The 22,370-nt window shown below is 50.5% G+C and overlaps 1 protein-coding gene across 4 annotated transcripts in view; it reads right to left on the bottom strand.

The window, feature by feature from the left end:
- The window catches only part of Zbtb16 (zinc finger and BTB domain containing 16), a 177,053-nt gene extending 155,096 nt beyond the window's left edge, over window positions 1-21,957 (bottom strand). Inside the window, exons 1-2 of one of the 4 annotated variants that reach the window (XM_005378153.2) lie at window positions 21,657-21,957; window positions 17,374-18,731 (exon numbers count right to left, since the gene is read on the bottom strand). In XM_005378153.2, coding sequence (XP_005378210.1) covers window positions 17,374-18,641 — 1,268 coding nt within the window. In that variant the 5' untranslated portion in view covers window positions 18,642-18,731; window positions 21,657-21,957. The other 3 variants (XM_005378155.2, XM_005378154.2, XM_005378156.2) reach the window with 3 other exon arrangements.
- Between the last annotated feature and the right edge of the window lie 413 nt (window positions 21,958-22,370).

The raw sequence follows: 22,370 nt of genomic DNA, 5'->3' as shown, positions 1-22,370 counted from the left end.
GCTCCAGGTAAGCAGATCTGTAACCAGCTGTGTGGCCAACAGGCCCCGAGACTCAACCCTTGGTTAAGCAGACTGCACACCTGAGCACCAGTTCATGAAAGTGATGAGTGTATTTTACACCCAGAAAGCAGTGTTTCCAGCTGGTCCAGATGACGAAACCATGGACTACTCTCTCAGAGCCCTGCTGCAGAGGGCAGTGAACAGGGCTGGCTGCATAGGGTTCTGGGACCACACACTGGCTGGGGCTGAGGGGTGCCCACCCTGCTTCACCTGCCCGACCTGGCACCTGCCCCGCTTAGCAACCACCAATCACCATGGCTCCCACCTGCTGACCAGGAATCACGCGGCCCCACCGCAGATCTCTACGTAAGTTCAACAGCCTCCCTCCTCAGGAGCTCTTCTCACTCTAAATCATGAATTTCTCAGCCCTAATTAATCCACGGAAAGGGATGATATACGTTTCTCCATTGCTTTAAGTTACAGCCAACTTGGACACTTTGAGGAAAGAGCAGCCTTGAGCTAAAGGGTCAGATAAGTTAAAATCAATATGAGTCACTGCCTCCGAATCTTTTAAATCACCACCTTCTCTCCCAGACCATCCCTGAGCCAGACCCCTACAATGGGCATGCAGTGGCCTCCACATCTGCAATGGCCATCCATCCAAGCAAACGGTGAAAGATCATATCTACCCATCTGCCAGAATATTAAAAAGTAAAAAATAAACTATTGCAGCCTCCAGAAGCAATTGGATAGCTCAGAAGAAGGAAAATAACCTGAGAGTATACAATCAAAACCATAGGAAGGAAACACTTAGAGGACATATTAATAGACATACAGCATCCTGAACAACAGCGTTGTGAGCCTAATTCTCCCACAAATTGCCCAAAGCCACTTGGTTATGTCACTAGTGTCATCCCCTCAGGTGACCAGATCACAAACAGTGATAAAAAATCTAAAATCTCAGAAACATCTAAGAGAGGGTCATGAGGATGATGAGATGGACTGAAATTATGATATAAGGGACCCATCACCTCAACAGGGAACAGAACATACCAGGGCTGTGACAACATTTTCTGTGAACCTCAACCTCGGACAGATTGGCTGGCACATTAAGAACAATCTGAAAATGGACCGAGCTACTCTGGGCACGGGAATACCCCTCTGCTGGGAGACCAAGGTGAGGCTGGTGGCACAGAGCCCAGGAGAGCCTCAGACTAGGGCGGGCCACAAAGTGCTTTCGGTCATCCCCGACGGCAGTAGAATAGGACAGCACCAGAAGCCCAGGCGGTGGTTCTGCTGTTCCCCAAGGACAAGGCACACCTCTGCTGGGAATCGCCTATCCATCCTGGTGGCAGGGGCTGGCAGGGAGTGGGGAGGGGAAAGGAAAGCATGATAATACCTGTCCTACCACTGATCCCTGCAACCAGCCCTTGGGGCATCAGCAAAGTTGGCATGGCTTCTGTATAAGCCAGAGTCCCTAAAACCATTCCTAAAAGTTGGCCTCCAGTGCCCAGGGGGATTTAAGCAGGGAGGAGACTATACTGCTTCTGAAGTTTCAATTTTCATTCAGGAACTATTTGTTTTATTTTGTTTTGGGGTAAGGTGCTCAAAGAGAGACTGTCCCTCTTTCTTAAAAAAAAAAGACAAAGAGAAAAACAAACCAGCCAAACCTCAGTATCCCAGAGCACGCGGCCCTGTGGGCGGCCTACACGAGCTTCCTTTATACAACCACAGAAAGGCAGCGGCAGAGGCAGCAGCGAGGGGCCCGGCCAGCGCTGCCAGGCTGGCCGCTTCTCCGTTGAGGTTAGCAGTTACCCCGGGGCCAGGAGCCACTCGGGCAAACAGCCCGTGCCTTGCATTACACAATGTCAGGCCTTATCTCCCCGGGCCACTGTCGGTTTGCAGACATTGCGTACTGTGACAACCACAGCCGAGACTGGCCCACGGCAGATAGCCGTCTCGGCCTGCTATCAGGGAGGCAGAAGGGGAGGCCGGGCGGTTAGCCCAAGTTCAGACGTTCAGGTTTCTATTAAAAGAGGCAGAGGCACGGGTAACAGTCCAGAGGACCAGCTTCACAGTATCACTTCCTTTGATCCTGCTGGCTGAAGGTCCCTGTCCCCAGCACCCGTTCCACCCACTGAGAAGAGGTGGCGAGTGTCCATTCCAAGTCCTTTCATCAAATCTTGGTATAGTGCTAAGTAGAAGATGTTGGGGAGGGGTCTTCTTCTGGGTTCTAAACTCCTTTACAGACTGACTTTTGAAGGCAGGAACAAGCAGGGGACAGCCGGGGGCATGCTTAGGAATGTCAGCATGCAGCTCTGGGCACATCACCACCCTCAAATACCTTTCAAGGCTCTCACCTGCCCCAGGATAAAGTCCAAACTTGAACAACAGTTACATTTATTGAGCAATATATTGTTCCAGGCACAGAGTAGGGTGTGTTAAACACATTCCCTAAAATCCCAGAATCTGCCCCTTTAGGAATGGGGAAGCCACAGTCACATAGTTTCCGAACGGCAGGGCGAGATCAGACCTCAGGACTATGGGGCTGCGAGCCCCAGTTCTCGCCACGCTGCCTTCTCTGTGCTTCGCCAGGTATCTGTGGTACAGCCATGGGACCCCAAACTGCCACTGCAGCGTGAATCACCCTCGGTCCTGCCAAAGTTACTCCTCAATCGTTCCCTGGCCCTGACTACCAATGTGCCTTCTTTCTGTCCTCATTTTCAAATTCCACCTACTAATGGAGGGTGGTGGCACACACCTGTGACCCCAGGACCCTGGGAGGCTAAGGCCTGAGGATTCCAAATTTCTAGCACCCAGCCTAGGCACCTTAAGAGTCTTATCGAGACCCAGTCTCAAAAGGGGAAGCGGGTTACTAGGGACGTAGCTCAGTGCAAAGGTTCTGGGTTCAATCCCCAATACCACCAAAAGAAATCCTACTTATTCATTAACACCCCACTCAGAGGCTACTTGATCCCAGATGCTCACACACTTAGTGTAACTGTCATGACACAGTTATTTGTAAAACTGCTGGCTCAAGTCTCTTTCTCTCTGTTAGGAACCCCAAGGACAGAAGACTCACCTGTCCTGTGTCTTGCTGTTTGTCACCATATTGCAGGGCCTCCCCGACCACCCAGTGCCCAGCATACATGAATTCAACCAAGTCTTACAGGTAGAAGAGGATCATCCAAACAGAAGACGTGCGCATGCGCACGCACACATACACACAATACATATATCATCTTTCCATTATTTTCTACTCTCTGTCATACTGACCAGCGCACATACACACTAAGTATTTTAACTCCACAGCTCCCATTATAAGCTCCTCAGGGCAAGATGACGTCTTATTAATCTTTATATTTCAAAACCCCTAGCATGGGGCATCACCCGTAAATCTTAAGGACTTGAGGTACATTAATCTACTCAGGCTGGCAGTAGAAAAGTTAATGAGGACCCCAAAAGGCAAGTCTCAACGACAAAACCCATCCAGCACCTTCACAGACCAAGACTGAAAATGGTTCTCAATTTGGTGTTTTTATCTTACCTCTTCCTTGGTGGAAGTGGGGAGCAGATCTGGGCAGTCACGGGCAAGATGGTAATAGAAGATTTATAGGAGTCTGGGAGTGACAGATCCAGTTCTGGTCCTGGTTTGCCACCAGCTTGCTGTGTGACCTTGGGCAAATCACATGACTTCTCTGGACCTCCAATAATTCTTCCCTAAACCAGCACTTTGAAATAAAGAATATTAAGGGGCCTTTCCACCTCTACCATTGTATGACTCTTGGTCACCCTGAAAGCCCACACCTGAGCAGGTGCTGAGAAGAGAAGTAAGGAGAGGGGCATCAGATCCCTCCTCAATGTTATTCTTCAACCCTCTAAAAATACACAGACAAACCTCAGCTAAGAAAAAGCCAGGCTCTTGCGTTAGCAAGAATGAGAAGCATGATATGAATATGGATCCGAAATAAATGAAAGAGAAAGAGCAGATACTGAAATGGATTTTCAATAAATAGCTTCCTACTAGTTCAACCTGAATTTTTTCCCCCATGTATGCATACTTTCACAGATCCAGTTTGGGAGCATTCAAATTAGCACGACCTGGCCTTAAATACTGTGCAAAACACATAGTAAGCATTTTGCTTTTATTTATGCCCTCAATGGTTTCAATGGGGATGACTCACCCTTCCTCTTCAACACTGTTCTAATATGGTTTACTATGAATAATGCAGAGAGAGGGAGGGAGAGAGAGTCTGAGCCCAAGACCCGGCACAGCAGGATCACAACAGCGCCAGGCCCGGCAGACAATCCTAAGGTGAGTCTCAGCTCCGCTGATGGGCCAGTGATAGCTCAGCGAAGAGGAAAAACAAACATTCCTTCCTCCACACTCCAAGTGCCCAGGGCAGGTACCACGGTTAGGACCAGGACCTGATGGATGCTGAATCTGTGCCAGGTACCAGGCTGGGATCCGGACATATAAGCTCCTTTACACTTCCTGAGCCTTCCCCAGGCCACTGTGCCTCCCTCGTCCCTCGGGACACAAGGGTCAAAACTCAATCCATTCTCTGCGACCCCGAGCAACATCTACCATGGATGGTCCAGGCTGCTTTTCCTTTTCTAAGCGCCTCGCAGGAGCCCAAACTCACAAGAGGCCAAACCACAAACGTGGAAACATTACAGCAGTGAGAGGCGTTTTCCCCAAACCCAGGCCATTGTGTCAGCAACTCCTTCCTCATGGGGATTCCAGTCATGGCAGCTGGAAACCACAAGCCCCTTGGCCTTATCCCGCCTCGCCCAAGAAGTGAGGCCAACAACCTCCCCAGGGCCAAGCTGATGAGCCCGCTCCTTCCAGAACTTGCCTTGCAAGGCGAGCACAGCTTACCCTATAGTGCTTTTCACTCACCCTACCCACTATGCTTGTCTCTGGACCATTCCGGCTGTTTCCCAAAGTCATGGCTACCGTCCCAAAAGAGAAGTCAAAGGAATGCAGCACAGCATTTTGGAAATCCGAAAGATTTCCAAAACATTCAAGACTGAGGCAGCATCCCAGGATTAAGGGACCTTTTATTAGCTATGTGGCTTCTTTTCAACAGTGGCAGCACTTAGCAAATGGGGACCTTTGTACTCCCAAGGCACTCACATTATGCACCTATTATTTCACCTGCTGGCTGCTAGCACAGGGTGTCCCACTATCATCAATTTAGCAGCACCCCAAACAAAGGATTTCTGTAGTTTCTCTCATACTTTCTCCCTTCAGCCAAAACACCAGGCTCTGAAGAGCCTAAGGGCTCTACATGTCCGTCGCCCACATTTAGCCAGTACCGTACTTTATACATAGCATATCCTCACAACCACAGGCAAGGTGGTTATTTTTTGTAAGACAGGGACTAGGAGCTCAGAGACGCTAAACAATGTGCCCAAGACAGGCAGCAAATAAGTTCTAGAGGCTGAGTTTTCCTTCAGCATGCCTCACACAAAAAAGAAACTGTGTTCTTTCCATCACTCCACACCATTCCTAGAAAACACACTTCCACCACCTCCCAGAAAGTCTCTTTCTTGAGTGAGGAGCCCATCCTACCCCCACCCCCACCCCCAATTCTTGAGCTGTATTTCACTATCTTCAGTAACTCCTGAACTTTGCGCGCTGTTTCAACTTCCCGTCTTTCCCTGTGGATCCTCCCTGCTCTAAATAGTCAGCAAACAGTACAAGGACATCAAAACAAAGCTATCAGTTGGGCGCCTGGCTTTAGCAGCCAGTCCAAACTCTTTTGTTTGATTCCCAGACAGCTTATTGACGAGGTGACGGGGTCAGAAGTCTTCTCTTCACCTTGCCTCTTTCAGAAGAGGCGGCAAATTCAGGGCAGGTAGGAAAAGTCCAGTCTTTTAAGAGTTCACACTTTTAAGTGTTCCCAGAAACTGCACGTTCAGGTGAAGAAGGGAGGGGTAGGTGAGAACGGGAAACCATCCACCCTGCAATAGATACAGCTGCCATATTTGACAAGACCCCTGCTCTTTTCCACCAGGCTCTTTTGCACACCTCCACTCCAATCCGAACCAGGATTTTGCCTCCCCACCTGGTTCCCCCTTCTGAACACACCATCCCTCACCCTGACCCCAATAGTTTATCTTTGCATATTGGAAAAGCTGGCATTTATCAAGTCATCTACTCCTCATAGATTGTTCAACAGACCACGGGGTTATCAGTAGAGCTGATGTAGGAAGATAAACAGCAACCTCTTATGCAAATAGCACTAAGAATGTGGGCCTGGCTACAGGACAAAAGCAGAGTTTTAGAAGAACATGAATTGTGACACTTTTTCTCAATTCCAACTCTTAGAAACCTGGAGAACTAGGGAAAGATTCTCAGGTGGGTTTTCTGCTCCCTTTCTAGCAAGGAGGGATGGATGTGTCTGTAGATGGCTTCGCAAGAAAGAGGGATAGCCTTGTGTCAGACTAAAACAAGTCCTCTCCATGGCCACAAGCTTCACCTCCTTCCAAAAGCAGTTTCGATTTCCAGAGCCTTCAGAACCCCTGAAATTTGCTTTGTTCAGACTGAGGAGGTAAAGGGGTACCTGAGAAAGAGAGGTATTCCCCAAGGTGGGTGTGGGGTCAGAGGCTGATGAGAAAGAAAATCTAGAGCACACCCAAAGTTCTCGGTGCAGAGATGCAGCCGGCATGACCAGGAGACACTCCAGTAGGTGCTTTTTGCATGGACAGAGGCAGACAGCAGCCTGGGGTCCAGGTGGCATCTTTTCAAACTCTTCTCATTATTCTAAGGGCAAACTCCCATCAAGAACCACGAGGCGAGTGGCTCCAAGTGACAAAAGAATTGCACACAGCAAGCTGCTTCTCACACCAGGCTGCAGGCTGGGGAGGGGGAAAATGGGAGAATGACAGAATCCAGGGCTGGCCAGAATGAAAGACTGAATGGAATAGGCTAATTTACACAGGAAGTAAGCACTTACCAGACCCTTCATCTCAACACACAAAACCCTCGGCCATATCTGGAAGCAATTACATCCAGTTAACATGATCTGCTTGCCACTAAAATTAACTGCAAACAGAAATATTTTTCACTTTTGCCATGGAGGGGGTGCCAAGATTCTGCCTATTCTGTGTCACCATTAAACCTCCTGCCACCACCACCCCCCCATTGATTCTGGCTTCTGGGGAATATTTAGCAGCTACTCAGCTCAAAAAAATAAAACCACTCTAGAGGCTGTCAGGACACAGAAAGTAAAATAGCGGATGAACTGTGAAAAGCGGCAGGGAGGGGGAGAGTGCAGACACACCAGTGCACAGAAACTGAGGAGAGGACTCCGGGTCTGCAGCCCTTAGAAGTCCAGTACGGTTCTCCACATTGAACTTCAAGGAATGAAGAGTGTTTTTAGAGCCACTCGATTTAGCAGCCGCTTCACTTTGTTTTTAGGTACCAGCTTTCTCCCTTCTGCCAAGGGGGCGGGGGTGGGGGGATGCGGGGAGGTAGACTCACACATGTTAGCAGATCCTTAATTTAGCAGATCATTTAGGGGACAACTGTCACGATTTAACTTTTGCATTGAGCATTTCCAATCCCTAGTCAACGAACATCTTCGAAGCAGCTTTCACCTGCTCTAAGCGAGGAGCTACTTTTTGTTGGAGACACTCTGTCTTCCCACATTAAGGGATGATGAGAATCCCAAAGGACGGGAGAATTCCCCTCCTGTGACTTTGTGTACCCAGAAACGAGCCAGTGTCCACTCTCTACTCCCTGACCATCCGCATCCTTTCTCTTTGCACCCAACCCTACCACCAGCTAAGAGCTTATTTTGATTTTTCTGTGAACTGCTATCAATGATGCCATAAATGCCTGAGACAGATGGACAGATTTGTTTTAAAGATCCTCAGGAGGCGTCATCTTCAGCCCCTTCCCCCGCAGCCCCTTTTTCGGGGCCAGGCTCAGGCATCCATCCCCTAAAGTGCAGTTCACTCCTTTGTCACCAGGGGCCTTCAAAAAAAAAAAAAAAAAAAGCAGCAGCCGCAGCAGCAGCAGCCACGCATCCCTCTGCCAGACAACTCACAAACATCTTTTCTAAAAGAGAGTCAGGCAGAAGTTCTCCTCAAGAATGAGGTCACACACTGCTGTTCTCTGCAAAAATCACATTTAGAAACATTACTCGCAGGAGGGGGTAAGGGGGACTGCTTAAGGAGCCTCTCTTTAAGGACTTGGGGCTATAAAGGGAAAAAAGGTCTCGATGTGATAAAAGAAAAAAGTGCTCCGCCGTCCTTCCTAATGTTTTAAAATTGGATTTTATAATGAGGAAAAAATTCAAGTTCAAATATTCTTTGAAATCTACAATCCAAGGCCACACCACCAGCCCAACGCTGTACTATCGATCCTACAGGCACCATCCTACCAAACAGTGCACCACCTCCATGAAGTAGAGTTATGAACTTCATCTCAGACAAGAAAATGGGTGGTTGGGACCCTTGCCTGGCCACACAACGTCTCAGAAGCAGTGGACTCACTTCAAACCCAAGTTTGGGTCCAGACACAACACCCTCCAGCCTGTCACATTCTGCACTCAGCACTGTAAGAAATGCAGGTGAGAGAGAGAACCCTCCCCCGGGAGACCTCGCCCTCCCAGAAACAGCCCCACTGGCATATGGAGTTGCTCCTTTCCCTGACTTCACACACACACGCACACACTCGGCTGTCACCGCAGTCATCCAGGCATAGAAACAGTTAAGTTACCGTCACTGCATAAATCAAAAGTTCAAGGCTGCAACATACCACAATGATTCCCTCTCTACATATGACAAGAACCAGAGAGGGGCTGAAATCCCAAGCATCCTGCACGGGGTCTCCCCGGCCCGCACAGGTTACGCCACCAGGGTCAGGGCCGGAGACCTTTAGTGGCAACATTCATTTCCTGAACAGGACAAGTTCTCCTGACCATAAAGCTAATAAGAACTTCCTTGAACGGCGAGCTCCGGCTGACAGGGCTACTTGTCACTGGCCACGCAGGAGGAGAGCGCTGGTTCCCATTAGTGGGTTATGACGCCAGGTGCTACTAATAAGGTACATCGGCAAGAAACAACAGGCTGCTAAGTTGTTGCTCCGACTCTGGAAGTAATCAGGCCTGGGCTGCAGGGCTGGAGGAGCCGTCTTTAAAGAAATGGGTGGGAGCAGTGGGGTTCAGCCAAGGCAGACCCCAGCATCGTCTAACCTGCTGAATGGCTTAAATAAATAAATTTCCAACAACCCCTCCACATTTCCCCCAGCTACCATAAAAGACTCCCCCAAATTAACACTAATAATGTTTCCCCTAGCACTCCAGGCCTGATGGATCACCCTGAGGGCCATTATGGTCAGTCACATCTGCTTCTCACTATGGCAAGGGGAGTCGTGCCAACAGGCCTAATGGCATTAAGATCACAACGTTCGGCTAATCCACTTAGAGAGCAACCTGGGAGAGGGTGGCAGGGGGCTCAGTGGCTCCCTTGTCAGGCGGGGTCACAAGGGAAGTGGGAGGGAGGGAGCCAGCCTCACATATGAGTCCCTGCTGAGTGCTTTAGGTTATGTTATCTCATTTCATAGGTTTAAAAAACCACACTGAGAGGTAGGGGCTAACCTCACTTACAAAAGAATGCTGAGGCTTCACACAGTTGTCACCATATTCACGATGGGGCGCTAGCATTCAAACCCCGTCTGAGTCCCACCTTTGTCAACCACCTTGCCTCCCACAAAGATCAGGCTTGATGGTGTTCATCTTGTTTTTTTAACAGGCCTGTACGTAGTTGTTTGTGTGTATAAGTACCTGGCTTTTACTTCTTATTTCTGGGGGATCCAGCTGGCCTTAACAAGGTGAGAACTCTAAAATCCACTTCAACTGACCCAGAATTTATCCTCTTCATCAAACTATCTGGGATTGAAGCCTCCAGCTGTGTCACTTGCCTATAATCCCAGCACTCTAGGAGGCTGAGGCAGGAGGATTACAAGCTTGAGCCCACCCTGGGCAAGACCTTGTCTCAAATTTTTTTTTAAAAAGTGCTCAGGGTATAACTCATTACAAAGGCCCTGAGTTCAATCTCTACTACTACCAAAAAAAAAAAAAAAAAAAAAAAATAAAAAAAAAAAAAAAAAAAATTAAGAAAGAAGAAATAAAATGTGACTGGGTCTTCTAATAACCTCCTCAGTCACACCCTACTATTTCAAGTTCTTCTCTTACCTAACTTGGACCCTTCCTACTGCAATGCTGAACACAATCTGTTCATGCTGAAGAAAATCACGTCCTGAGCAGAGTGGAAAGTTAGGAATTTAGAATGAAGCAAGGGTTTTTTCTGAGTCCTTAGCCGAAGTTTCCGTGCTGACAGTGAAGTACCAGGTCCCCATCTTGCAGCTGCAGAGATAAGCCGCAAGCAGTCAAAACCCAACCATAGCTTTTCCAGACTGAGCCAGCAGAAAAAGGACACAGGGGCTTTTAAGGGGAAACAGTAGAAAGGGGAATTTCTGATTATGCTGGAACGAAATTAACAGGATGGGGTTTTTATTTCTGTAAATGGGTTTTTTCTCTCCCTTTTTTTGTTTTTTCAAGTCAGCATAAAAAGCTTCTATCCCTAGAAGCCGGCGTCTCTGTGTCATTTACTCCCCGAATCCATGTGGCCTACAGCCCTCAATGCCTAGAGCTCTTTGCTGGAAGCAGCCCTCTGGCTGTCCTCCTCCTCTCAAGCCATCAGAGGAAAGACAAGAGGCCACAGGGAGTCACCCGGCTTCAGTGAACAAGGAACTGCAGATGTGGACACAACCTGGCACCTTTTCCTACTTTACCATGGCCAACTCCTCTAATCTCAAGGGCTTTCCTTGGCCCATCAAGGACGTGAAACCAACACTCACCTTACAGGGCATCTGGGTGGTTTGAGAAGATACTATGAACACACTTAGCACAGAATCTGACGCGGATCAAGCACTCAAAACACTGTTGCTGAATCCACTCTTAGCAGCCCTGGTAGCCCAGTCCAAGGCCGTCCTTAGGAAGGCGGCTGCGTCTATGCTCCTCCACTCAGCCTCCCCCCACCGCGGTGACTTGCATGCCTGGCCATGTACACAGGCAACAGGACACTGCATAGAGAGCTGCATTTGGACCTGACGACAGGGCAGTGCTGCCCAGCTAAATTTAACCAAGAACTGGAATGACTCACCAGGCCTCAGGTCAATGAGACAAAGAGTACCCTGGCTGCCACAGCACCAGAGACGCCCTCTCAGTGAAGGTGGAGGCGCACACCGTCTCAGCCCTAACACGCAGCACCTCGGGCTGCAGCTCTACAGCACTGGATGGGTTGACAGTCTGTGCTACGGCACTGCCTCGAGGTAAAGAAGAATCAGAACCAACATGCACACGTTTTCACCCCGCACTGCTGACATGACCCACTTCACAACAGCAACAGGGATATAGACGCTAATACATCTGGAGCACGCATACTGCGCTACCGTTCCACGCACACAGTAAATATTCACCGTTCTACTCCTTGTAACAACCTCGTGCCGGGCGTGGTGGCGCATGCCTGTAATCCTAGCACTCGGGAGACTGAGGCAAGAGGATCCTTGTGAGTTCGAGACCAGCCTGGGCTATGAAGTGAGCTCAAGGCCAGCCTGAACTGCATAGCGAGACCCTGTCTCACAAAGACAAAAAAAAACAAAAAACTCGTGAAGAGGTTCTGTCATTATTCCCAGTTTTTCAAATGAGCACAGGCACAGAGAGGTTAAGTAACATAAACACAGTCACACAGTCTGACTCCGACAGTTAAAATACTATGGGTAAAATGTGGGGCTAGAGGTGTCAGGGGAGTCTTTCTTTCCTCCAAGATAACTGTCAAACAGCCAGCTACCTTTCACCAAACATAGGTTGAACAGAATTTGGCTAAGGTAGCCTTTAGCTATCATGGAAAATTCAAGAACCCTCTGGTGACACACTATTCATCCCGTAAGACTCAAGTCTTATACCTGTGCTTTCACTTGAACTTGTTTTAAAGTCATTAGTAAAAAAAATTAAAGTAATTGGAAATTTTTTTTACCTGAATTAGCAAGAAATCAAAGAGCTACAAATGACATTTGATTTTAACAGCTTAAGATAATGACATTTGAAAGATTCCTAGAACATGCAGGAGGAAAAAGTGTTGCTATAGTCTAGCTACCTCCCCCACCCCCAGAAATCAGGTGGCTCCATCCACTGGTGACCGCAAATTAAAAGGGGACTTTTCATAGACGAAAGAGTAGGCAACTTTCCTCTATTGAAAATAAAAGAAATCATCTTCCAATATTCTAAGAGTTCAGTGTAGATCCCAACTGGCTCGGTAACCCAAAGCAGGTTAAAGTACTACCAAATGAAGTCACAACAGACAGAATCAAATCAAACAACCCACCCCAATCCCATCTTGGCCGACTGACCTGTCAGTCCAGACTCCAAAACCCAGCAAAATGCAACTGACTTAAATAACTTAATGAAAATGTAAGTGAGTACACAAAGGGTAAAGAAATTTTTAAAGAGTTCAGTAATCCAGAAGGAGCTCACCTAGGTGCCTACTTTTACAAATGAAAATAAATAAAGCTCAGGATGAAAAAGGGCATGATAAGGCTAAAAATGTAGAGCTGAGTCTAGAGCCCAGGGCTCCACAAGAACAAGGCATGCCACTGCAAAGCCACCGGCCATCTTACTAACTTCATAACCAAACATGTCTCTGAAAGACCAGATTTCCAGGAGCCCACAAGGTTCTAAACCGAAATCATTCATCACCCCTAAAAGGATACTTCCTGGAAACAGAAATGGATTCAAGAAGGATTTGGGCAAATCTGTGAATGACAGAGTAGCCATAAATAGCTACTAAGAGAAGCCTATACACACCTGACCTTTAGAATTGACGTCAAGGATGATGGCGATAGCCACTAATAGTGGCGTCTCAAGGATGGCGTTGGCAACCAAAGACTAGGTCAGACAGATCTGACCTAGAACAGCGCTAGTCATGTTCTTATATGGCCTGCTGTAGAGCACCCAGGACCGTGAACCAGAAGGCAAGCAGCGTCCCTGGTTCCACCCATTTATAGCTAGCTGTGTGACCATGGGTAAGTCACTTACCTGCTCCAGATCTTGTTTGTAAACTGGGGCCAAAACCCCCCACAATTCTTTATTCAAAAACATTGGATGCTTCAGAAATCAGAACTGTTTTGATTTTAGAAAGGCTCTCTGGTGCCTTTGTGTTACAACTCCAATGGAGTCCAAAGAAACACTCTGTAATCAAACACATTAATATTTTTGTAGCAAAACATATGAATATTCAAAATAAGCGGGATAAATATAGCCTCACATCAGTTCAGATCAGCTTTTGCCACTAAAGGAGTTTGCTGCAAACTTACATAAAACCTGTGAGCTTTCAGAGCTTTTTGGACTTCATAACCACAGAACTGGGACTATGGTCCTGTATCCATTTAGGGAAGGTTGTAAGATCAGGAAAGTGGCCCCTTTAAATCCATTAAAGGGGCTTTATAAAGAAGAAAGAACTACAACTGATCATAGGCGTTATTAATATTATTGCTGCTGCTAGCATTATTCCATGGCATACCTTGTTCCAAACATAACTTGAACATCAGAGGCACCTGGCAGAAAGATTAAAGAGAACCAGGAGTTCCATGCAACCTCTAACCACCCCCAAAGTGGTCTAAACCAAGGTCAATTGCTTTGGCCCTCTACACAGTCCACCACTGAAATCAGAGCAGCTGGCCATTTGAGACCAAGGCAACGAGTCAGGCAGGACTCTGACATCTCAGCCATGTGACTCATGCAACCTGGAGACAGCCCCAAGAAGCCTCTGAGAAAGGCTGCAACATAAGCCCAGGAAGCTGGCTAAGATGACTCCCTGTTGTTCCTGAGCACCCCTTCTAAACCCAAGCAAGAGTTCCAACTCGGCGAGAGATGCACCCCACAGCTGATCCAAGGGCTCGTCTGTATAAGATCCAGAGGCTCCCATACAGGATCCAGACCCCAGTCTGACGATGCAATGCCAAATCTCTAAATATACTAAAACCAGGCTATAGGATCCTGGGGAGCGTGGGGGCTTATAAATGGGAACTATGTTCACACTTAGTCAACTATGCTGTTACCTGAAATCTTACCATTTACATATGCTACACTGAAAATAATAAAGTGCATCTGGACCAGATAAGCTGGTTCTTAGACTGCATCCAGATAAGCCCACATGCAGAACTTCTCCAGGCTTTCAGAGAAAGAAAAACAAGGGACTAAGCTTAGAGGGAGAGTCCTGTCTTGCAGAAGCCTGAATTGGCCTCCCTCTCTCAGGCACTATTCTCTGTAATGTGAGCCCACTGGGAAGATTCAGGGTAAAGAGTTTGCTCCTTCACCTGCCCAGAGAATGCTGCTGATCCATCATACCTCACTGTCTGTCTGCTTCCCGTTCCATCAGGAGGAGAATGTCCATCTGATTTATCCAAGCGGTCTCTCTGCTCTTCCCAGTCATCCGTAACTGCATTTGGCATTATTTTTACAACTTGCCAACCACAACAAGACTACGATATAGGTATACAGCTTCACTAAGCCCTATTCCAACTATCTTTCCAGCCAATGGGCGCTCTTCACCTTACTCCACTCCAGATTGGGATCAGGTCCTGGGGAAACTTACAGATAGGACTCCATAACAAACTCTCTTCCTGCCTCATTTCCTAGCACCCCGCCTTTTCTTCCCCTCTAAAGCCAGAATAGCTTCTTGGTACTTTGTCTTTACCAACACACTAGCCTACTGGCTTAAAATATAATAAACCTCAATATAATAAAGTGTAATAAACCCATCATTTTATCATGGTCATCTTTGTTATATCTGCAGCCAATTCCACAGCTTTTTGGCATCAAAAATCTCCCACTGATTTTTGCGTCTTGCTCTTTTGTTTGTGCTGATAGTGGTGAAGATTTTTCTTCCACCAGAACATTTCTCAGACTGCTGATAGGCTGGGGTGCGGGAGAGACAGAGAACAGTAGGAAAAAGAAAGATAGCACATTAATCCTCCAGCTTTGAGGATGAGAGAGAGGAAATGCCTCTCACAAAGCATATCCATACTGGAGCTAAGGGGACAGTGTTGAGAGTTAGGCCTCTGACTCTGGCTCTGACTTCCTGTAAGCACACACGGGAAGATCCCCCCACCCATTTTTTCAGACCCCCACACTTTGACACCTAAGACTTTGCCCTGAGATCTAGCTTCCATACTTGGTCAAAAGTACATTCTCCTTGTCAGTAGCTTGCAGCATGACACCAAGGTTTCCTGGACCAGTGCCTCACCATTACCAGCTCACAAGGACAAGGACATCCTTGCACCATTTCACAGGCAACACAGCCCCAGTAGAAGGCAACACTGGACACACTACACACTAGAACTCAGAGCCTGCAAAGGATGATGCACAGAAAGGAAAGAAGATGGCGTACAGAAAGGTCAGTTCCCACCTTATGGGTGATGAGGTACCAGTGACAGCTTTAGTGATGTCTTGATTTTACTTCATCAATTCAGCACCAACCCTATGGACCATATCCATTTTAAAACAAGAGTATAGAGAAGTTCAGAAACTTTAAATAACTATCACAAATTCTCACCCCTAGATGTGGCTAATTGGCCCACCCACCATCTTTGGGATAAAATATGGACAACCCTCCATTTCTCCAGAGGAATGAGGGTCCCACCAAATGGGAACTCGCAACTCCCATGATAGTGACATCCTTTGTGGCCCTCTCTGGTAAAGAAAAGCATCCAGGACCTAAAGAGAGTCAGGGAAAAAAAATTACTTTCCACCATACTCCGTATGTATCTCACATTTTAGCACATAGCTAAAATAATTCATATCCGGAGATACGATAAATCTATCCAGGCAGGTGTGAGGAGGGGGTTTTCCTCTTTAGGAAAGTTTGAACAAAACACCAAAAACAACCTGCCTATTTCTGAGAGGTACAAGCACCAAGAAGACACACCTAGGTGGCAGTTATTTTTTGCACCCACCGGAAAAAATCGGCTACTTTTAGCTCAGAGGCATTTTCCACAAGTAAGTCAAAAAGACTATCGGAGCAGGGTGGGGGGGCGTTCAATGAGCTTCCAGACGCCTTTACCCCACCCCGCCCACTCATGTCCCCTGTACCTACATGAGCAACAGAGGAACGGGGGTGAGGAAGACGGAGTACAAATGTGGAGAATCTATTCAGGCTAAGCAAAGCAGCAAGCCCGACCGAAGGTGTGACGGGAAATGTGGTCATCAATGACTGGGTTTTAGAGAACACTTATTAGGCCCAGGGCCAAGAGAGCAAAATAACAATGGCCCTACAGTTTATGATGAAGCAGGAAAAATACAAATCCACTGCCTGATTCCCTCTGTCACTGACTCTGCTTTTTATGAGCCATGGTCAACACCTCTTGTTCTGTAGATGCGATCTTGCTCTACACTGACGGCGCCAGGAGCTACAGAGTACAAGGAGGTTAAGTCTGAATCCGAACATAGCATTTCCTCTTACTATCTATACGACCCTGGAAAACAGACGCTATGTCTGAGTCTTAGCATCTGCCTACATCAAAGAACATCTCCGACTTCACAGGGCTGTTGTAACAAAAATGCAACTCTAGGCAAAGCACTTGGTACTGAACTGAGCGAGTCATCAGAGCTCAAAGAAAGGTTATCTCACAGAGAGGGAAAGGGAAGCCACAGGGAAGCCAGTGCTAGCCCGAAGTGGCATTTAATTCAACAGAAGCAGAAACGGGATAAAAGTAAGACTTGCAGACTCTACAACCAAGACTTGGGGCCATCCTTCCTCCTTGGATTGAGATCAAATCAACTGCTCCTACGTGTGTTTGAGGAAACAGGACACGAGAGGGGCAAGGAGAATCAAGGTGAAGGTCTGACATTTGGGATCTGCAGTGCTCCTGTAGCCTACACGGCAGCCAGCCTGTGCCATCCACCTAGACTGCAGTCATGGAGTTGCCTTTACAGGAACCTTAAGTTTGGGAACATGGCCGTGTCCGGACACCTTCGCCCTAGATTCCACTGACTCTTCTCCACGCCACTTTGTCAGTTACTCCAAGCAAAGAAGCATGGGTGAAACAGCAGAAAAAATAAAAGCGAGCCCCAAAGACAAGGACGGGCCTGGCCAGAACCTAGGTCCGTGGGTTCCCAGTGCTTTGAAAATACCATGTCCTCTCATCACTCTTTGAAACATGTAACCCCCAGGAAACGTGCTTCTGTTTTGAGCAGCACAAGGAAGCCAGGTCATCAGGGCTGGGGGCAGCTAGGATGTGAAAGAAGGGTGTCAGGGCTAGAAGTCCAACCACAGGTGCAGGACTGGGGCGGCACCTACCTGTGCTGCTCCACAGCCTCGTTGTCAGGAAGCTCCACCCCGCACACACTGCACTGCTCCCCAAGGGGCCGGCTCTCTGATTTCATGCCCACGGCCAGCTCACCCAGCTTGCTGAACAGCTCCCTCTGGATGAAGCCCTGGGGCAGCAGGCCCCCATAGGTGCTGAAGTCCATGGAGACGGCCAGGGCAGGCTGCACGTGCAAGCCAGAGGTCACCGAAGACGGCATGCTCAACACAGCGTCAGCCTTGTGGTTGGGCAACACAGAGTAGATGCCCAGATGTTTCTCTGCTGGAGGGACTGGGGGCTCTGGCCGGCCAGGGAGACCCTGGCCAGCCTCGGCTAGTGGTGGCAGCTGCTCAGCACTCTCCTCTCGCCCGTAGTGCAGCTCCCTAGCACTGGTGATGACGCTGCTTCGAGTGGGTGTCCCAGGCCCCTCTTTTCCCCTTTCTTCCACCTTGTCCCCCATCCCTCCTGAGATGCTGGACTCAGCGACCCCAGGGCTGTCCTGGCCAGGTACCTCATCCACCTGCATCATCTCTGTTTTCACCTCAACCACCGCAGGGTGCCGTCCACCCCCAGCCAGCGCTGCCTCCTCGGGCCCCGCAGGCGGCTGAAGAGTTCCCTGCAGGAGGGACTGTCCTATGGTCATCAAGCTGTCCACTGCAGCCTTGGTGGGACTCATGGCTGCGAGACCAAATGAGGTGGAAACTGAAGGGCTCTGGTCCACCATGGGTCCAGGGAGGCTCTGTCCAGCCACACTGGCATACCCACTCTCCTCGCTGGAATGCTTTGAGAGGAAGATGTTCTTGAGGTACCGAGCCTTGCGGTCCTCTTCTTCCTCGGCCCCGCCGTCGGCCATGGTAGCCTCTGTGTCGTTGTCATCTGAGGCCTGGATGGTCTCCAGGATCTTCAGGCACTGCTCCTCCAGGTACTCGATCTCCAGGATCTCGGCTGCATATAGCAGGTCATCCAGGTCCTCCGCCTTGGCTTGCAGTGTGGCCGTGTACGCATACTCCAGAATCTGCTGGAAGGTCTTTGGCGAGAGGAAGTCCAAGGTATAGTGCTGGCTGTTACGGTGAAAGAGGATCTCAAACATCTTGCTGGTGCAGGCCAGCACTGTCCGGTGGGCGTGAAATTCCTGGCTGTCTACCATGATGACCACATCACACAGAGTCCCAGCCAGTCGCATCTGGTTGGCCTTGCACAGCAGCCCTGTAGGGTGGCTGGGGTTTTGCAGCTGGATCATGCCCATCTTTGTCAGATCCATGGTGCTCCCGTCGGCTCAGGCATGGGGATCTCTTTCTTTCCGGGCTCTGCGTGGTAGGGCAGGGTGGGCTTCCTGGGCCAATGGAGGGGGCTGGAGGAAAGAAAATGACAAGAATCACAAAAGATGCGAAGACAAACAACAGATTTATCAGCATTTCTAAAAGTAAGAATTCAAACACTGTAACATGTTCCTACCCCACCAAGCTCCCAGGAAAAAGGTCTTAAAAACTGTAACAGAAGGGATTCCTAGAAATCTGAAAATCTGCCTTTAAGAACCCAGGGATGATAAGAGTAAGAGAAGGTCCTGCTAGCAACATACGCTTAACTTGCTGCTCCCGGCGTCTGTTGGAAAAAGTGAAATGAAAATTAATGAGTCCTAACCATTCTTTAAATGTGAGAATGTGGAGTTTCTTTGCAAGGCCAAAATTCATTATGAAGAGATGCCCAAGCACTTACTTCCTACACTCAACCTAAACCTTCAACTTCACTCTGAATGCATGCACAGCAAACCTCAGCTTCAAGACACAGTATTTCTAACCCTGTTTCACTGTCTGCAGCCCCGGGAGCCAAGTCAAATTCAGCTGGTACTAGCAGCCTGCACTCGGGGCCACAGAAACTTCTTGGCAACTTTGGAAGCGCCTTCCAGGGCCTCTGTTCTTCCACTCTAACCAGTTACAAAGCAGTGATAGATCCAAGAAACCAGAACACATACATATACACATAACCCATGTACCAAGTTTAAGTTATGTACATGTAATGCAAACTCTCCTACCCACAGGTGCCTTGAAGTTATTGTACACGCAATGCAAAATCTGGACTGTGTGCATCCTCCAGCCAGACAGGGTGCGTTAACACACCTGTATTTATACTTATAGGAGATGCTGCACTTACCCCTCCTGCCCACAAGAGCCCAGTGGACAGAAGGACCTAAAATGGAAAGGAAGCTAGTGGTGATGGCAGGGACAGAGATCACAGGAAATGTGTCCTGCCACAGCCAGGAATGCTTATGCAGGGCGGGGTGTGAACTTCAGCGTGTCCCACAGGCTCGCAGGAGTTGCCAAGTCCTATGACCAGAAGCAACAATCGACGCTGGACATGGCTCCGTGGCCCTGGAAGTAATACTGGCTCCAACATCCACGGTGTGAATTAGAACCAGTATGAGGAAGACAGAGCTGAGAGACAAAGACCTCTCCTAGGGTCTGCTCTGAATCAGTAAGGGGGCTCTGGGACTCTGCACCTCCTTCGGAGCTGACAGAAAGACCGCATGGACCCAGGTCCCTCCCAGCCTGCTTCTTGCTGTGGCCACTACCATGGTCAACGGCCTGGGTGGGTGAAGCAAGGGCTCTTCCTCACGCTTCACACCATGTGCCTCCACCTCGAAAGAAGCCCTCTTGGCTCCGGAGGCGCAAAGCTCACGCAGAAGGGGTTAACAGAATGGCTGGTGCAGACACTTCTGCTGCCCGCCCTGGAGACCAACGCCGTCAAGGGTAGGCTGACCGTTCCTCCTGCTCCTCAACACCGCGAGCTTTCCTGAACGTGCCAGTTTCAGGGAACTAGGAGAGCAAAGCCAGAAGACTGGAAAGGTCGGCTGCCCAAATTCCAGGGGCAAAACAGGCTTCTGGGTCCTGAGTGGAATGAGGGTGTCCTAGCAGCCGTCCCCGCCACGCGCCGCCGACGCCAGAGATCTGGCTGGCGCTGGTTGCAGCGTTCTGCCCCGCAGCGCTGGGGAAGCCGGCGCTAACCCGCCAGGGCTCCAGGGATCGATCGCGCGCTTCAACACCCCTAGTTCCCAGAGACCCCCACCGAAACTTGAAGACGACTTCGGCAAACTTGGGGAAGCAACTTTTCCCAGAGAGCCAAATGCCTGAAAGAGCGCCAAGCTAGGAAAGAGGAAAAGCGAAAGAGACCCGGCAAAGGGCCAGAGTCGCAGGCTGGACGCCGCTGCGAGGGAGGCGAGGCGGCGGACCCGACCCTCGGAGAAGGAAAAGCACAAAAGCCTTGCAATGAGTTGCAGTGGGAAACGCTAGAAGTCTGTGGGCCCTCCCTCACCGACCCAGGGCCGTGACCCTCGGGAAGCGACCGGCAGGGTCCCTGGTCTCCGGCCCGCGGCACCAGTTGCCTGCGCGCGAGTCCCATGCACGTTGCGAGCGTCCCAGGGAGGCTGCGAGCGAGCGAGTCGGCGCGGAGCGCGACTGTATTTCAGCGGGTCCGCGGGCAAACGCGACCGTGCGCACTGCAAGCGCGTGCGGGAGTGTGCCAGGCGCCGCGCGAGCGGGCCACCGGCGCGCCAGGGTAGGAAAGGCATCCCGAACGCATCAGGTGCAGAACCCGGGCACCCACCGCGCGCGGCCAGGAGCGCACGGCGAGCTCCGGCGCCACGCCGGCCCCACCGAGAACCGAGGAGGGCCCGGGGCGCTGGAGACTTCCCGGAGCTTTCCTACCACCTCCAAAAGGAGAATCGAGTCCAATCAAGAAAAAGAACCCTCCACGTTTCTTCAAAGAGAAACAAAACCCAAGCGAGTTCCAGTTCTGCTCCCCTCCGCCCCCAGAGCTACTCGGCAGTCCCTCGCATGCTAGCTGCCCAGCTGGCCGGAGAATAAACACACAAATAATAAACCACAAGCCTATCTCACGCGCGCGCACCGGTCCGCATACATATGAGCACCCACCGGTTCTCGGCTCCTCCGCCGGCCTTTGGCTGTACAAAGCCTCCCCACCCGACCCTTGGCTCGCGCCCTCGGCCCGGCAGACCGCGCTGCCCCCACCTCTCACCCGGACTGTGCCCTGGAGAGGAAGGGCTGGGAGGCAGCGGAGCCCAAGCTGTCAGCCGGGCTCGCTTCTAGCTGACCCCAGGCGGGCGGCGGAGGCGGCGGCGGTCACAACAGCAGGAAGGAAACACGCACAAGCCCCTCGGCCGAGTGGCCGCAGCGAGCACGCCCCCCAGACCTCTCCAGCCCCTGGGCCCCCGGCGCGAGGCGCTCGCTGGTCGGCGCGCCCCTCCCCGGCCCCTACTCACCGCCGCCGAGCTGGGCGCTGCAGGGTGGGTGTGCGTGCCTGCTGGGGGGTGTGCCCGAGTCGGGGAGGGGTGTTGCTGGGGAACTGTTGCTCTCGGTATCAAGGCGGCAGCGGCGGCATCGCCCGGCAGTTCACAGAACCCGCTCTCATCGCCCTCAACTCCTCTCTGCTGCGAGGTTAGCAAATCACCACCGGCGGCGGCGCCTCCGCCGCGTCCCACGTCAACGCCGAGCCCCCTCCCCTGCGAGGCCCCGGCGCCTCTCCATCTTTAGTGCTGGCGGCCGAGCCGGCTCCCTGCCCACAGCTGCCCCCCTTTCCTCCCCGCCTCCTCCCCCCTCCCGCGCTGGCCCCGGGCTCAGCCCGCCCCCGCCCCCACCCCCCGCACTGACCGAGCCCGTGCGCGCTCCTCGCCCCACCCGCCGGCCCCTCCCCTCGGCGCTCGGCGCTCCGGGCTTCGCCTGACATCTAGCTGCTGCTGGCTCCTGCGGCCGCCGCGCACCGGCTACGTAGGGAGCACAGAAGGGGCTGGAGGAAAGGCGTGCAGGGGACTCGGAGGCTTCGATAGGGGCACGCGGGGCGAGGAGCTGCTCCCGCCTTGCCTCAAGTTTTTAATGTCCTCGGCTTTTGTTATTCCCCCTCCGGTGCTCAAGCGCGGAGTTTTGCTCTTGGTCTCAATGTTTGCCCAATTCAGTGAGTGTCACCTCGCCTTTCGCTT

This window comes from Chinchilla lanigera, unplaced genomic scaffold (genome assembly GCF_000276665.1).
Source record: "Chinchilla lanigera isolate Chin_1 unplaced genomic scaffold, ChiLan1.0 scaffold00011, whole genome shotgun sequence".
NCBI classification, from domain to species: Eukaryota; Metazoa; Chordata; class Mammalia; order Rodentia; family Chinchillidae; genus Chinchilla; species Chinchilla lanigera.
The sequence above is the reverse complement of the archived record's forward strand: the minus strand, read 5'-3'. Positions and strand labels throughout refer to the sequence as shown.